General features: G+C 44.8%; 1 protein-coding gene across 2 annotated transcripts in view; it reads left to right on the top strand.

Annotated features, from left to right (window-relative positions):
* The first annotated feature begins 1,124 nt into the window (after positions 1-1,124).
* PEX16 (peroxisomal biogenesis factor 16) overlaps positions 1,125-18,315 on the top strand; it is a 29,920-nt gene continuing 12,729 nt past the window's right edge. For both annotated transcript variants that reach the window (XM_089686770.1, XM_089686769.1), the window contains exons 1-5: positions 1,125-1,287; positions 4,367-4,402; positions 7,881-7,957; positions 13,485-13,618; positions 14,921-15,021. In XM_089686770.1, coding sequence (XP_089542896.1) covers positions 1,161-1,287; positions 4,367-4,402; positions 7,881-7,957; positions 13,485-13,618; positions 14,921-15,021 — 475 coding nt within the window. In that variant the 5' untranslated portion in view covers positions 1,125-1,160. The remainder of the gene's footprint in view (positions 1,288-4,366; positions 4,403-7,880; positions 7,958-13,484; positions 13,619-14,920; positions 15,022-18,315) is intronic.

The following is an 18,315-nucleotide window of genomic DNA, read 5'->3' as shown; positions in this document are numbered from 1 at the left end:
GGGGAGATTTCCCTGCCCCTCCTGTCCCATTGGGGAGATTTCCCTTCACTTCCTGCCCCACTGGGGAGATTTCCCTTCACTTTTGTATAGATTACAGGAGGGTTATAGCCCCTGACAGGTTTTTTGAATTTTTGGAATTGTTTTTGAATCCATAATTAGAATTATTTTCGAATCTGTTCGAAATTTTGAATTCGGTCGAATTCAAATAAACAAAGTAATTTCCGAAAAAGTTCTGTGTTTTAAATCTGCTTAGCAACAAGAAAAAAACAAACAAAACGCATCAAAAACAAGTAAAAAACGCAGGTGTAAAAACGCAATGCAAAACGCAATGCAGAAACAGGTCAAACGCAAACTGGATAGGTGTGGATCTGCTGGAATTGTTTTTGAAGCCATTAAAAAAAAAATATATATATATATATATATATATACACACACATATATATATATATATATATACATATATACACACACACACATATACATATATACACATATATATATATACATACACATATATATATATACATATACATACATACATACATACATACATACATACATACATACATACATACAGTCAGTGGCTAGATGGTTAGCACTTCCGTCTGGCAGCACCAGGGTCGTTGGTTCAAATCCCAACCACAGTACCACCTGCCTGGAGCTTACATGTTCTCCCTGTGCCTGCGTGGGTTTCCTCCCACACTCCAAAGACATGTTGGTAGGTTAATTGGCTTCTGTCTAAATTGGCCCTAGTATGTGTATGTATGAATGTAAGTTAGGGACCTTAGATTGTACACCCCTTGAGGGTTAGGGACTGATGTGAATGTACAATCTATATGTAAAGTGCTGTGTAAATTGACAGCGCTATATAAGTACCTGAAATAAATAATTAGAATTATTTTCAAATCTGTTTGAAATTTTGAATTCGAATAAACAAAACAAAATCGGAAAACGGAATTAAACGCACGTAACGAATCAAACACAACGAAACGAGACAAACAACAAACGTTTTCATTCTGCACATGTCTAGTCAGCAGCCCTCCAACAGCAGAGAATGTCCGGGAGACAGGGGGTTAAGCTGTAATCCCCACCCATGGATGGGCATGGCCAGAGGCGGGGCAGTTGGTGTCACCAGGAAGAAGTGAAGCAGGGGGAGCAGGATGGCAGCTCGCTACTGGGACAAGCTGGAGGATCTGAGCCGCAAGTACAAGGAGTTCGTCCTGCAGAACCCCACCGGGGCCACCCAGCTGGAGGGGGCAGTGCGCATGCTGTCCTACCTGATTGCAGGTATGAGGCTGGATGATGACAGTGCTCCTTTATGGGGGGGTCAGGACAGGCTGCACTGTGACCGATCTGCTCCGCAGAGTGAACCTTACCCCCTCCATCCTGCTGCCCGCCTCTAGCGCCCATCTAGATCTATGTGTGCGTAGAGGCGCGCTCTTTGTGCAGTTACGAGTGTTGCTGGCCCATGCGCGCTCTTTGTGCGATGACGAACATTGCTGGCCCATGCGTGCTCTTTGTGTGGTGCTGAGCGTTGCTGGCCCATGCGTGCTCTTTGTGCGGTGCTGAACGTTGCTGGCCCATGCGCGCTCTTTGTGCGGTAATGAGCATTGCTGGCCCATGTGCGCTCTTTGTGCGGAGCTGAGCGTTGATGGCCCATGCGCGCTCTTTGGGTGGTGATGAGCGTTGCTGACCCATGTTTGTCACTGTCCAATGGACCGGATGGGCTGACCATTCACTGACCAAGGTTTGGTAATACCAGTTACCTACATTGCTGTCAATGGACTTCTATGGGCTCATTCACACGGACAGCTGAAAACGGTGAAAGACGCGGATTTGCGGCCCCCTAATCCCGCATCCAGGAGCCTGTCTCTACACCACGACAGCAAAAATGAAACCATACTTTGCATTCCACAGGCAATCCCGCTGCCAGACGCCACGCATTGCAGTAATAGGGGGCGCTCCTCACCCGCCCTGCAGGAGCCGGCTGTGCACACAGTTGCAGTGTGAAGGGTCGGTATTTGGGGGGTTAAAGCAGGCAGTGTGGGGGGGGGGGGGGGGGGGGGTGACATATTGCCTCCTCACCACCTGTCAAATGCCTCTGAATAGCAATCCGCCTCAGATCGCTTTTCAGAGGATCAGCATAGCAACACCACACGTGTGAACAAGCCCTGAGCCCTGGTTCACATATATGCAGCCATGTGGGCCGCGGTTTTGCGTGTGCATGAGAGCCCATTCATTTGAATTGACTCCCGTGACGCTTCCTTTCCCCTCCAATTTTTCCGTCACTGCTGTCGAAAACAAACATCGGTTTGACCGCACTAATGATTAGAAAACCAAACGAATATTCTCGGCTGAAAAGTTACACGTGTGGCCAGACGGGCAGCGGGGATGGATGCTGTACATCTGCCACCTGGACACAACAAAATGTCAGATGAACCACTTCACACCGGCCCTTTAAGAGTTTCAGAAGCCGGAAGGCAGGCGGGGCTTTAGGGTCATGTGATTCGCAGTCACGGCGGTCACATGATCGGAAAAGGTCCCAATCGCAAGGGAGATCTGTACCTTTCCGGGAGTCACGGATATATGTGTTGGGAGCGAGCGGGGCGCGTGCTCTCAGCACATATGTATTTTCTAATGGCACGCAAATATGCGGCCGCTCAGCGTCAAGGCCCAGACATCAAGAGGCCGCGTATTTGCATGCGCTCGGCATCAAGGGGTTAAACACACATGAGCCGTACTGTCCATGTGCTTTAGGCCTTGCAGGTAGGATTGCCAGGTGAAAATAAAGGGGGAAAAAAAGCTCCAAAAAAGAAAACGAATGCAGTCACCACATCTTAGGCTAGGTTCACACCTATGCAGTTTGTGTTTGATCCGTTTCTGTGTTGCGTTTTTGAACTTGCGTTTGACGCGTTTTTTTAATTTTTCTTGTTGCTAGGCAGATATAAGACGCATCAAAAACATGGTTAATCACATCAGAAATGCACTACATGCTTTTCTGCAGATTTTTTATTGTAGTCTGTAGAAGCAAAAACGCTGTTTTTTGTGTTAAAGAAAGTCCTTGACCCTTCCCAAAAAACACCGGGAGAAAATGCTGAGATGGGAACGTGTCCCATAGAAAATCATGTTAAATGGACTGTACTGCGTTTCTGCAAAACGCTGCGTAAAACGCTTACCCTAGGTTCACAGCTAAGCATTTCTGCAGAGTTTTGCAGAAACGTGGTACATTTTTTTGTGTTTTGTGCCAAGCAACAAGAGAAAAAAACCCATAAAACACATAAATGCAACACAATGCAGAAACGCATCAAATGCAATCTGCATTTTTGCTGCATTTTGCATTTAAAATCTGCCTAGCAACAAGTTAAAAAAAAAGAGAGAAATGCATCAAAAATGCATCAAAAACTCAACACACAATGCAGAAATGCATCAAACGCAACCTGCATAGGTGTGAACCTAGACTTATCCCAGGTTCACACCTGAGCGTTTTCTGCAGTGTTTTGCAGAAACGCACAGCAGTCCATTTAACATGATTTCCAATGGGACTCGTTCACATCTCCGCGATTTTTGGAAAGGTTCAGGGACCTTTTTTAACGCAAAACATTGTGTTTTTGGTTCTACAGACTTCAATGGGAACACTGCATGAAGCGCATTTTTGCATCATTTTGCATTTAAAATCTGCCTAGCAACAAGAAAAATGGGAAAAAGGAAAAAAAGCAAAACGTGGCAAAAACGCAGTGCAGAAACGCCTCAAACGCAACCTGCATAGGTGTGAGCCTAGGGTGAGGACTGGTAAGCTGCAATACGTTGGCGGTTATTTACTAAAACTGGAGAGTGCAAAATCTGGCGCAGCTCTGCATAGAGACCAATCGGCTTCCAGGTTTTATTGCCAAAGATTAATTGAACAAGATGAAGTAAGAAGCTGATTGGCTAACAGGCACAGCCAGGGGTGGACTGACCATTTGGAAACTCAGGCACTGCCCAAGGGCCCGGGGTCAGTAGGGGGCCCCATGAGATGCCCCTGGTACCTTTTTCATAGGCTTTTTTGAGTTTGGGCAAGGACACAGGGGCCCCATGATCCCCTATTGCCTGGGGGCCCCATGAGTTGTCAGTCCGCCCCTGGGCACAGCTGCACCAGATTCTAAGTGCTCCAGTTATACGAAATCTCCCCCTTTTTTATATTTATATTTCTGTTCTGTTATTTTTACTTTTATGTTTTTTTTTATGTTTTTGTTTTAGATACACTTTAAGGCTCATTGCCTTTGATGGGCACCAGCCAGTGACAACCAATCAGATGCAGCTTTTAGTTCATCCATTCGTGTCACACCTCATCCCTCCAAACTAACTCTTCCCTTTCTCTCTTTATAAGGACGTTTCTCGGATTCCCATGAGCTGTCTGAACTGGGTAAGCACAATGTTTGCGTTTTGTTATCATAGTTCACTGCATGGAGGAGATTCAATGTGTAACTTACCCGGGTTCACATATATGCGGTGTGGTATATCGCATGTGATTCACACGGGAACCGCACCACATTCCTGTAGAAACCACATGTGATTTGTATGTGGTGTGATTGAACACATACATTATGTATGGCTCTAATCGCAGCGCACCTGCACCAAAAACGTGCAGGACGCCTTTTTTGGTCTGCACTAGAATCGGATCGCATGGGTATTCACACCTATGTGATCTGATTCTGCTCATCGCACCGCGTTTTGCAGACCGATTTCGGAGTGTTGTTAACATACACACCTGCAGCGGTTCACATGAACGGGGTGCGATTCTGATGCGGTGCGGAATTCGCACAGAAAACGCTGCAAATTCTGCACCGCATCACTGTGAACCTGGGCTAAAGGTGAAACGTTTATTTTTAGTTTTTGATAGATTTGATCGGGATTAGAACCCCTGTTAGTTTTTATTGCTGTCTGTGCCCCCCATTAGGGAGATTCACCCTCTCTGTTTGTCCTGGTGAACGATATCACAGAAAGTGAAAGTAAAAGAAAATCCCAAATTTTGGGTTGTCACTAGAACAGGAATAGATGGGAATTCATCCAAAGGGGACACTAGTTCTGGTGACAACCAGGTATTCTCTCACTTTGGAGGGAATACCTTTCACTTCCTGTTTTTGCAATGGGACAGGAAGTGAAGGAAAATCTCCCCAATGGGGCAGGAAGTGAAGGGAAATCTCCCCAATGGGACAGAAAGTGAAGGGAAATCTCCCCAATGGGGCAGGAAGTGAAGGGAAATCTCCCCAATGGGGCAGGGAGTGAAGGGAGGTCTCCCCAATGGGGCAGGAAGTGAAGGGAGGTCTCCCCAATGGGGCAGGAAGTGAAGGGAAATCTCCCCAATGGGGCAGGGAGTGAAGGGAGGTCTCCCCAATGGGGCAGGGAGTGAAGGGAGGTCTCCCCAATGGGACAGGGAGTAAAGGGAGGTCTCCCCAATGGGGCAGGGAGTGAAGGGAAGTCTCCCCAATGGGGCAGGGAGTGAAGGGAGGTCTCCCCAATGGGGCAGGGAGTGAAGGGAAATCTCCCCAATGGGACAGGGAGTGAAGGGAGGTCTCCCCAATGGGACAGGGAGTGAAGGGAAATCTCCCCAATGGGACAGGGAGTGAAGGGAGGTCTCCCCAATGGGGCAGGGAGTGAAGGGAAGTCTCCCCAATGGGGCAGGAATTGAAGGGAAATCTCCCCAATGGGACACAACTGGCAAAAAAAGAAAACTGACAGGGGGTATAACCCTCCCTTACTCTATCCAAGATGAAAATGAAAAACGTTTTGCCTTTAGTTCTACTTTAAGTTTAACTTCTTATTCAGAGCTTGGACACTCCATGTCTATTGATCTATGTTCTGCAAAGTATCAATGCCGGCTCTATGTAAGGGCGCCTAGTAAACCATTGTTTTCTATGTGTCCTGTTCACACCCTAATGTGATATCACAGCTTGCTGCATACAGTGTAGTATGTCTGCATTTCTGCGCAGCTCATCGCATATCATTAGAGTGTCACAACATGCTGCAGTGCAGAAAGTGGAATGAAGGATCATTTTGTGACACTTCAGTAACATTGAAAACAAAAGTGAAAAGTGATGTATTCTAACAACTCTAATCTCATTGTCACTGCGCAGCACGCACCAGCATGTATGTGTTGTAGTGTTCGGATTGGTGTGAAGGAGCCGTAATTATTACACTAACCGATGAGAGTCTGAAAATTACATTTACTGATAGAAGACCTTCATTATTATTGGTGTTTGGTGTATACCAGTGGTGGTCAACTTACTATAGGAGGGCTCCAGTCAGGTCCCATCACACAGGGCCACACATAATAGGCAGTGAATTAATACTACAGAAAGTAGAGACTGCAGACGTGATACAAGAGGAGGTCAGAGACTGTAGACGTGATACAAGAGGAGGTCAGAGACTGTAGACGTGATACTGGAGGTGGTCAGAGACTGCAGACGTGATACTGGAGGTGGTCAGAGACTGCAGACGTGATACTGGAGGTGGTCAGAGACTGCAGACGTGATACAAGAGGAGGTCAGAGACTGTAGACGTGATACAAGAGGAGGTCAGAGACTGCAGACGTGATACAAGAGGAGGTCAGAGACTGTAGACGTGATACAAGAGGAGGTCAGAGACTGCAGACGTGATACAGGAGGTGGTCAGAGACTGCAGACGTTATACAGGAGCTGGTCAGAGACTGCAGATGCAATTCAGGAGCTGGTCAGAGACTGCAGATGCAATTCAGGAGCTGGTCAGAGGCTGCAGATGCAATTCAGGAACTGGTCAGAGGCTGCAGATGCAATTCAGGAGCTGGTCAGAGGCTGCAGATGCAATTCAGGAGCTGGTCAGAGGCTGCAGATGCAATTCAGGAGCTGGGCAGAGACTGCAGATGTGCATGCCTGCAGTCTTTGACCATACCTTGTTGCAACAAAGGATGTTCAGAGACTGCAGACATGATACAGGAGATGGTCAGAGACTGCAGACGCGATACAGGAGATGGGCAGAGACTGCAGAAGTGATACAGGAGATGGGCAGAGACTGCAGAAGTGATACAGGAGATGGGCAGAGACTGCAGAAGTGATACAGGAGATGGGCAGAGACTGCAGAAGTGATACAGGAGATGGGCAGAGACTGCAGAAGTGATACAGGAGATGGGCAGAGACTGCAGAAGTGATACAGGAGATGGGCAGAGACTGCAGAAGTGATACAGGAGATGGGCAGAGACTGCAGAAGTGATACAGGAGATGGGCAGAGACTGCAGACGTGATACAGGAGCTGGACAGAGACTGCAGACGTGATACAGGAGATGGACAGAGACTGCAGACGTGATACAGGAGCTGGGCAGAGGCTGCAGACGTGATACAGGAGCTGGGCAGAGGCTGCAGACGTGATAGAAGAGCTGGGCAGAGGCTGCAGACGTGATACAGGAGCTGGGCAGAGGCTGCAGACATGATACAGGAGCTGGGCAGAGGCTGCAGACGTGATACAGGAGCTGGGCAGAGGCTGCAGATATGCATGTTACCAATAAAGGATGGTCAGAGACTGCAGACATGATACAGGAGATGGGCAGAGACTGCAGACGTGATACAGGAGATGGGCAGAGACTGCAGACGCGATACAGGAGACGCAGACAGGGTGGCTCAGGAGCGAGCCTCCACAAGTGCCCCTCCATAGCAAGTGGCTTGCTTTGGGGGCACTCGCCAGGGGGAAGGGCCAGTAGTGCCGGTGCTGGAACTGAGAAGAGGAGGATTGGGACTGCTCTGTGCAAACTATTGTACAGAACAAGTATGACATGTTTATTATTTGAAAAAAAAAAAAAAAGCTTTTAGAATCACTTTAACCTCATTGGCTGTTTCTTCTCGTGTTCTTAAAAACTTGTTTTTCTTTGTTAGTTTATTCAGCTTCCAATCTTCTGGCCTTACTGAATGACGGGATTCTGAGGAAAGAGTTGCTGAAACCTCCCTCTACTGTAAGTACTAGATTTTTAATTTTTTTTAATTATTATTGTTTATTTCAGGTACTTATATAGCGCCATCAATGTACTCCGCGCTTTACATATATATTGTACATTCACATCAGTCCCTAACCCTCAAGGGGTGTACAATCTAAGGTCCTTAACTCACATTCATACATACACATACTAGGGACAATTTAGACAGGAGACAATTAACCTACCAGCATGTCTTTGGGAGTGTGGGAGGAAACTGGAGCACCCGGAGGAAACCCACGCAGTCACAGGGAGAACATGCAAACTCCAGGCAGGTGATGTCGGGGTTGGGATTCGAACCAGCGACCCTAGCACTGCCAGGTGGAAGTGCCAACCATTTAGCCACCGTGCTGCCTTTTTATTTCTGTTGCACTAATAGTTTAAAGTGGAACAACTCTGTATATGGGCACCACAAACTGAAAACGCTATTTAATTCATATTTAGTATTCAAAGCAAACTTTCCCACCTATCCATGTCTCCATGCTTTATTTTGTTGAGAAAGCATGTTGACAAGCACTTCTCTAGCAGTTTTGGCCGTCACCATCTTGAATAAGGGCAGATGAGTCATGTAGCATTTACTTCCTGGAATCCATCTGCCCTTAACTCAGGCATTCAGACAAGGGGGTGTGGTTAGCTGAGAAAGCCCCTCCTCCGGAAGAGATCCGTTTTACACTCCCTGTAACTCTTAGTGGTGCTTTTAGCACTCTGGCTGTAGAGGAATAAAGGAAATCTCACATTCTGGCTTGGTTCACACTCATGCGGTGCGGTACATTGCATGTGATTCGCACAGGAACCTCACTGCATTCCTGTGCGAATTGTGTGCGGTGCGATTTGAGGAATACATTTTGTATGGCTCAAAACTCACCACATCCACATTAAAAAGGTGCAGTACCCTTTTTTTGGGTCCGCACTAGAAACGGATCGCATGGGTATTCACACCTATACGATCCGATTCTGCACATCGCATCGCGTTTTGTGGACTGATTCCAGGGTATTGTTAACATAACATACACACCTGCAGCGGTTCGCATGAATGGGGTGCAATTCTGATGCGGTGCGGAATTTACACAGAAAATGCTGCGAATTCCAGACTGCATCCATGTGAACCCAGGCTAAGAGAAATTCAACATTTTGTATTTTAGCACCATTGCAGCATTTGCTGGATGACATAAATAGCTCACTGTTGCTTGTTGCCAGGATACTTCTACCAATAATAGCAGTCAGTATGACGCATAGGAGCAATACTTTGCTGTGGTAGCAGTAATGGAAGCTTTCGAGTTTCATAAGTGCTTATTATGTCCGGCAAAGGATTTCTAGGATGTTGGCGAATCTCTGTCAATGAGAGCCAATCATTTATCTAGAGAAAAAAAGCAAACTTCCCCTTGTGCAGCATATTCATCCAACCAGATTGGGAGGTGATTGTAATGTCTACTGGCACCACAAGGCAGACAGTACCAAATATTAATGTGATCAAAGAAAATAGTGTCCCACTCCACTAACAATTGGAATATAAAATATCAAATATGTGAATAAAATAAATAATAGTCCAACATCAAATTAAAGTGACGATACAATCATGCGAACGTATAAAGCCATTTATAACTCTGCCCCAAATTACATCACCGATCTTGTCTCTAAATATCACCCAAACCGTACTCTCCGCTCCTCGCAAGACCTCCTGCTCTCTAGCTCCCTTGTCTCCTCCTCCCATGCTCATCTCTAGGACTTCTCCAGAGCTTCCCCCATCCACTGGAACTCTCTACCCCAATTTATCAGACTATCGCCTACTCTGCTCAGTTTTAGGCGATCTCTGAAAACCTATCTCTTTAGGGAAGCCTATCCTGCCCTCAACTAATAATGGAATCTTCTACTCTTCCAACCAGTCCATCCCCCACAGTTACTACCTTTTTGTACCACTAGCCCCTCCCACCTAGATTGTAAGCTCCCAGGATCAGGGCCCTCCTGACCCTCTTGTATTGAACTGTATTGTTGCTGTATTGTCTCCCGTTATATTGTAAAGCGCTGAGCAAACTGTTGGCGCTATATAAATCCTGTATAATAATAATAATAATGCTGCTGCATACATGTCCTTAATTAATCCGTGATTTGGATATTTCTTCTAATGGTGTGATATGAAGTATATATCGTGCAGTCCACCAATCATACAAAATGTGCACACCTTCACCGGCTGTGCTCTCACCTGGCATATATGACCAAACCGTTAAGTGAGGTCATAAAAGGCTTGTGTCCCTTTAATTGGACTTGGGGGTAAATGGATGAGATTATCCCTATTCCCTGGGGATGGATGGATGGACGGAGTTATCCCTTTTTCCCAGTAGGGGGTCTCCTCGCTTCCAATGGAACTTTTCCTGGAGGTGAATGGATGAGATTATCCCTATTCCCTGGGGATGGATGAATGGACGGAGTTATCCCTTTTTCCCAATAGGGGGGGTCTCCTCGCTTCCAATGGAACTTTTCCTGGAGGTGAATGGATGGATGGCTGGAGTTATCCCTTTTCCCACTAGGGGGTCTCCTCGCTTCCTTAGGATTTTTTCTCCATAGATACAAGTGCCATGTAATGTAAAAATATATAGAGTGCCTTATCTTCTTTTTTAAAAGATGTATTAAACAAAGTAGTGCACTCTCATAAATAACAGGTTAACATCGCTTCAGCATATAAAAAATAGGATCCTCAATATGTTTTCCAAACTTCAGTATACTTGCTGTGTGTTGCCTTTAAGCGTGGTGATGTCAGAGCCCCTCCCCACAGTATTTAAATATTTGTTCACACTGTGTATACACCATAGTAGCTCACAACACCCCACATGTTAGTACTCAAATATTAAGTCTTGGGTGGCTGGAGGGGGTGGTTTACCCCAGGTTCACACCTAAGCGTTTTCTGCCGTGTTTTGCAGAAACACAGTACAGTCCATTTAATATGATTTCCTATAGGCCAGGTTCACATCTCCGCGTGTGTTTTTTTTGGAAAGGGCCAGGGACCTTTTGTGAACGCAAAACATTGCGTTTTTGGTTCTATAGACTTTAATGGGAATGCTGCAGAAAAGCATGTATTGCGTTTTTGATGCGTTTTGCATTTAAAATCTGCCTAGCAACAAAAAACTTTTTAATGAAAAAAACTAAAACCTGCAAGTGCAAAAACGCAAAACTCACTGCAGAAACGCCTTAAACACTACCTGCATAGGTTTGAACCTAGCCTTAGAGTAGATGCAGGCAGCACAGTGGGTAATTGGTTAGCACTTCCGACTGGCAGTACTAAGGTCGTCGGTTCAAATCCCAACCACGGCACCACCTGCCTGGAGTTTACATGTTCTCCCTGTGCCTGCGTGGGTTTCCTCCGGGTACTCTGGTTTCCCCCCCACACTCCAAAGACATGCTGGTTGATTAATTGGCTTCTTTATAGACTGGCACTAGTATGTGTGAATGTGAGTTAGGGACCTTAGATTGTACGCCCCTTGAGGGTTAGGGACTGATGTGAATGTACAATATATATGTAAAGTGCTGCTTAAAGTGATGGCGCTATATAAGTACCTGAAATAAATAAATAAATCTGTGTGTTAGAGTAGAGCCACCATCACTGGAGTGCTGCATGTGTCGTGGGCTTGGAGTCAGTGCTGAGTTCCTGGGTCACATTCCACCAGGGTTACCATCTGTATGGAATTTGCATGTTCAGGATTTCCCCACTGCTCAGGTTCCAATCCAATAGCATACTTGTATGTTACATGGAACTCTGGACAAGTAGCTAATCACTCATTTGAAATGTATGTACACTGATTGTGGGTGGTCACAATGTTATTGTGGGTGGTCACAATGTTATTGTGGGTGGTCACAATGTTATTGTGGGTGGTCACAATGTTATTGTGGGTGGTCATATTGTTATTGTGGGTGGTCACAATGTTATTGTGGGTGGTCACAATGTTATTGTGGGTGGTCACAATGTTATTGTGGGTGGTCACATTGTTATTGTGGGTGGTCCTATTGTTATTGTGGGTGGTCACAATGTTATTGTGGGTGGTCCTATTGTTATTGTGGGTGGTCACAATGTTATTGTGGGTGGTCATATTGTTATTGTGGGTGGTCACAATGTTATTGTGGGTGGTCACAATGTTATTGTGGGTGGTCACAATGTTATTGTGGGTGGTCACATTGTTATTGTGGGTGGTCACATTGTTATTGCTTATCAGTTTATGTGAAGCATTCTATCTGTCAAAAAGTTCTAATTCTGTTTGGCCGTTTCTGTGCTTCACCTTTTTGCCACAGGACATGACCTGGAAATTTCATCTACATATTTCCTGGCTTAGATTTACAGCTTCTTGGGTCACCACTTTTCTGCATAGAGGTGATGACACTGATTCATGCTATAAATGGACAGACGACACAGGAATCCGTACAGCTGAATCTGCAAACAGTGCTGACGCTTGCTTAGCCGTGCAGTATGACAGATCTGCCTGGATCTCAGGAGTATATACAGTCTGATTACAGTGCCAAACAAACATCCAAAGTCTAAAAATCTCTTAGCCTGGGTTCACACTACAGCGGTGCTGTAAATCCCATGTGATTCGCACAGGAACCGCACCGCATTCCTGTACAAATCATATGCGCTTTGTATGCGGTGCGATTAGAGCCTTAGATTTTGTATGGCTCTATTCGCACCGTACCCACACCAAAAAGATGCAGGACCCTTTTTTTTGGTCCACACTAGAATCGGATCGCATAGATATTCACACCAATACAATCCAATTCTGCACATCGCACCGCGTTTTGCGGTCCGATGTCCGGGTGGTGTTAACATACACCCTCGCAGCGGTTCGTATGAACGGGGTACAATTGTGATGCAGTGTGGAATTTGCTACTGAGAATGCGGCGAATTCCGCACCGCATCAGTGTGAACCAAGTGTGAATGACAAATGTAGTTCACAACTCATTTCAGGTGGCAAACCCCTGCTGCTTCATGGCTCTAAAAACGGCCACAGAGAACAGCTACATGAGTAAAAAGGACAGATTGTGCAATTCTATATTGGATCAGTTCACATTAAGAAGAATCGGCACATATATAAATATCAAAAAAGCTCATACTCCAAGAGTACATTTTTATAAAGCTTTTTTTTCAAAATAAGAATAGCATATTCATTGTTGGGAATGATAAAAAAAATGAAATGCAGTACAGGAATGATGATTGATCACTAATATTCACTGTGTGTGTGCGTGCGTGCGTGTGCGTGCGTGTGTGTGTAACCATGGCAGAGATATTAGATCAGGGGTGTCAAACTGGTGGCCCTCCAGCTGTTGCGAAACTGCAAGTCCCATCATGCCTCTGCCTTTGCTTGTAACTGCTAATCTTGCAATGCCTCATGGGACTTGTAGTTTGGCAACAGCTGGAGGGCCACCAGTTTGACACCCGCGTATTAGATTGTAAGCTCCAATTGTTCTTCTATGTATGCTATTAAGTGGGTGTGACTAATTTTTCTCCCTGTTCTGCCCTCATTTACAGGATGAGCCCCGGCAGCGTCTTCTCAACTGGCTCGGCATCTTGGAAAGTCTAGAGGTCTTCCTTGAAATTGGATCAGCAAGAGTGTGGGGCGATCGGACGAGATGGGTTGCCATTTTACTTATACAGCTGCTCAAGTAAGGATGGTGTGCTTGTAGGCAGGTGCAGTCTATTTTCTCCACTGTAGGTGGCGCACATTCACAGCGGCATTGCAAAGGATGAGGAAGTCAGGAGGAACATACTCCTCTATGGTTTCTTGGTTCACTGGGGAAGCTATCCATTGGATGTTGCTGCCCCATGTGACTCTGGCTGCCATCTTGGGTCAGGCAGTGTCTTTTTATGACTCTGACTCCCTGGCTTGGCGTGCATTTTGCAAGGGGATAATGAAGCAACAGGTCACCTGTCTGTCTGGGCAAGTGAACAGTGGTAGGGAAAGGTTCCAGACTAGTAGGGACAGGATAGGGACTCGCTCATCTTCCAGGAATCCTCCCGTTTGGGCACAGACCAGCCACGCCGCATTCCACCCTCAGAGACAGACTCTATCGGAACATCTGAGACCTACTCCATTCCACCTTTATGTTAAGAACTGTGAGTGTCCCCAGCCAGGCGTCTTCCCACTGGGCTGTTTTTACAGTTGAGCCTTTCATTCAGTGCAAGTTCTGTTTATAACAATCGATATAACATCCAATCTGTAGAATCACTGCCACCGCACCACGCTGCACCCGCCCACAAGCTGCCTCCAACTCATGTTGTTTCTCTAGTTCAGGGGTCTCCATTTTTGCAGAGTGAAAAAATTCCAATCAGAGCCCTCCCGACATCAGAATCCCCATTCAGGTCCTGATCAGAGTCCTCCTTTACATCAGGGTCCCCATTAGTCTCCTCTTACATCTGGGTCTCCATCAATCCACCTTTACATCAGAGGCCCCTCCCACATTGGGTCCCTATCACAGTCCACCCCTACATCAGAGTCCAGTCCACCCTTACATCAGAACACCCCCCCCCCAACTCTCACTTTTAGGGTTCATATCAGAGTCCCCCTGTACATCAAAAGCAGAGACCATAGGCAGCTTCTTCTGGCTTTAACCCTCAATCTACAATATCTAACGGGAGATTCCTCCATCCATGCTGTATAGTGTAGACAGGGAAATTGATTGATTGCGCTTGTTCAAGACATACAGCCATCATTGGATTGCATGTAGACAGGAAGAGGCTGCAAAGGGCCTGCGAGAGATTGGCATAAATGAGATGTAAAAAGGGAAAAGCACAATTGTATTTTAATAACATGCTAATCATGTATTTAGCAAACTAAATGTCATTCAATTAGGGTTTATGTCGACTTTATGGTTTGATGCATGTGAGTTGTGTTCATTAGATTTATGGTTAGAATGGTCTTCTTTTGACTCATTTTGTCACTCTGACTTCTCTTTCTCTTCCATCAGGGCCTGTCTACGTTTAGTGCTTCTCTTCTGGTATAAATCTGGCATACAGAATTGTCCTCCTATTACTCCTCTGGACCGAGAAGGAGTCCTGAATCACACAGGTTTGGTCCCTATACAATACTAAGTCCCAGAGAACTCTAGAGCTTTTGATAACCATTATGTAATGTACGCCCATCTTCTAATCTCGCATATATAAAGACTAAAAGTGAGATTAAAGGAACCCTGGCCTGAGATAGCTATGAAGGCTGCCATTAATGACCATTTTCCAAAAATAATAGTGTGCCTATATCCAAACCCCTTTCCAGCTGAGATCAGCTCTGCGTTTTATAGCCACGTCCTGCAGTTCATCAGTACACCTCACAAATTCATGTCTAGAGAAATATCCGACAACAAGGTGCAACAAGCTTGTTCTCTGCTATTGAATTTTGGTCAGCAGGAGCATATTTCTAATGCAATAGCATGATTTCGCTAAAGCACAGTTCTTTTTGAAATAATACCAAACCACACATCCACATTTCTTAACTTCTTTTATAAGAATATTAATTAATCGCATGTTAAAGATGAATTCCAGACATGGATAATTTATATTTATTTTATTTTGGTGTGGCCCAATGTAAATAAATATATATAATATATACACACAAACACACTGTGTGTGTGTATGTGTATGTGTATGTATATATATGTATGTATGTGTGTATATATATATATATATATATATATATATATATATATATATATATATATATATATATATATATATACAGTATATATATATATGTATGTATGTATATATATATATGTATATGTGTGTGTATATATATATATATACTGTATGTATGTATGTATGTATGTATATATGTGTGTATGTGTGTGTGTGTGTATGTATATATATGTGTGTGTGTGTGTGTGTGTGTGTGTGTGTGTGTGTGTGTGTGTGTGTATGTATATATATGTGTGTGTGTGTGTGTGTGTGTGTGTGTGTATGTATGTATGTATATACACACAGTGCTTTGAGAAAGTATTTGCCCTCTTCCTGATTTTGAATGAACTGTTATCAACCAAATTTTTGGGAAGCTGAGTTAAATTTCACTTGCCTCACCCAGGCCTGATTACTACCAGACCTGTTGAATCAAGAAGTCACTTAAACAGAAGCTGCCTGACAAAGTGAAGCACTTTAAAAGATCTCAAAAAGCAACACATAATAGTGCAATCTAAAGAAATTTAAGAACAGTTGATAAACAAAATAATTTACATGCATCAGTCTGGAAAGGGTTACAAAGCCATTTCTTAGGCTACGGGACTCCAGAAAACCACGCGGAGAGCCATTATCCACAAATGGAGAAAACTTGGAACATTGTGGACATTTCCAGGAGTGTCCAACCTAGCAAAATTACTCCAAGAGTAGAACAATGACCCATCCAGGAAATGATACAAGAACCAAGAACAGCATCTAAAGAACTGCAGGCCTCACTTGTCTCAGTAAAGGTCAGTGTTCATGATTCAACTATAAGAAAGAGACTGGGCAAAGATGGCATCTATGGGAGAGTTCCAAGGTTAAAGCCACTGGTCACCAAAAAGAACACAAAGGCTAATCTCGCATTTGCCAAAAAACATCTTTATTGTCCCCAAGACTTTGGGGCAAATATTCTGTGGACTGATGAGACAAAAGTTGAACTTTTTGGAAGGTGTGTCCCCCGTTACATCTACCATAAACTAACACAGCATTTCATAAAAAGATCATCCCAAAAATCAAACATGGTTCTGGTAGTATGTTGGTCTGAGGCTGCTTTGCAGCTTCAGGACCTGGATGACTTGCCATAATTGATGGAACCATGAATTCTGCGTTCTACCAGAAAATCCTGAAGGAGAATATTCGGCCATCAGTTTGTTACCTCAAGATCAAAATCAAAAGCACTTGGGTTATGCAGCAGGACAGTGGTCCAAAACACACCAGCAAGTCCACCTCTGAATGGCTCAAAAGAAAAAAAAATAAAACAAAATGAAGGTTTTGGAGTGGCCTAATCAAAGTCCAGACTTAAATCTGATTAAGATGCTGTGGGATGACTTTAAACAACCCATTCATGCTGGAAAACCCTCCAATGTGGCTGAATTAAAACAATTCTGTAAAGAAGGGGCCAAAATTCCTTCACAGCGATGTGAAAGATTCATTGCCAGTTATCGCAAACGTTTGATTGCAGTTGTTGCTGCCAAGGGTGGCACAACCACTTATTCTGTTTAGGGGGCAGTTACTTATTTACATAGGGCCAGGCAGGTTTGGACAGATTTTTTCCCTTAGTATTTACTTGGGTTATATTTTATGTAATATTAAAATTTGTTTGATCTGAATCATTTGTGTGAGAAATATGCAAAAAAAAAAAAAAAATTCAGGAAGGGGGCAAATACTTTTTCACCGCACTGTATATATTTAATATTTTATTTATTACAGGTATGTATATAGCGCTGTCAATTTACGCAGCACTTTACATATATATTGTACATTCACATCAGCCCCTAACCCTCAAGGGGTGTACAATCTAAGGTCCCTAACTCACATACATACACATACTAGGGCCAATTTAGACAGGATCCAACGAACCCACCAGGATATATGTGGAGTGTGGGAGGAAGCCAGAGTACCCGGAGGAAACCCATGCGGGCACAGGGAGAACATGCAAACCCCATGCAGGCAGTGCCGTTGGATACTGAAGCAGACACCGCTACTCCAGTGATCTCCCCTTCTTTCCAGGTCCCACGCTAAGCGGCTGCCCTGACGCATTGTGAACACGGAAGGTTGACTGCTCAGCATGCATGCCATTCAGAGGATACTTTGTATATTCTGAATGAACAAGGTAGAGAGTTTGATGTCACTGCCCCACCTCTCCAGTCAGAGAATTCTTTGCATACATCCAGGAACTGCAAAGCATTCTCTAAATTGCACCAGTGCCCAACAGCCGACCTCCCGTGTTCAGAAAGCATCAAGCCAAGAATGCCAGCCCTCCCCGCGTTCCCCACTGTACTTATCACTGTAGGTGATGAGCTGCAGCTCTCCTCCCTCTTCTTTCTGCAGAACTTCTGGAACGGATCAGAGGAACGCTCCGTGCTGGCGCTGACCAATCTGAATTGCTCTGATCCATCCCATAAGAGCTGCACAGAGAAGAGCAGGGATTTCAAATCCCCAGGCTGCTGCACCGGCTGTGTGGGCACTACTCGTCACCCATGGATGTAAATCACAGCGGGGAGCAGGGGGTGGGGAGACTGTATAGTGTTGGTGCACCTTTTTAATTTTTTTTTCTGAAAAGGTGAACTTTTAACTAGTATTTTTAGTAGTGAAAGTATATCTGGCAGGCACACTGATACACACCTTTCAGTGCATTCTGAATGAGTGCCCTGTT

The sequence above is a fragment of the Staurois parvus genome, unplaced genomic scaffold (genome assembly GCF_062004578.1).
Source record: "Staurois parvus isolate SC_StPar_1 unplaced genomic scaffold, SC_StPar_1.0 ptg000410l, whole genome shotgun sequence".
Classification (NCBI taxonomy): Eukaryota; Metazoa; Chordata; class Amphibia; order Anura; family Ranidae; genus Staurois; species Staurois parvus.
This window is presented reverse-complemented; position numbering and strand designations above follow the sequence as displayed.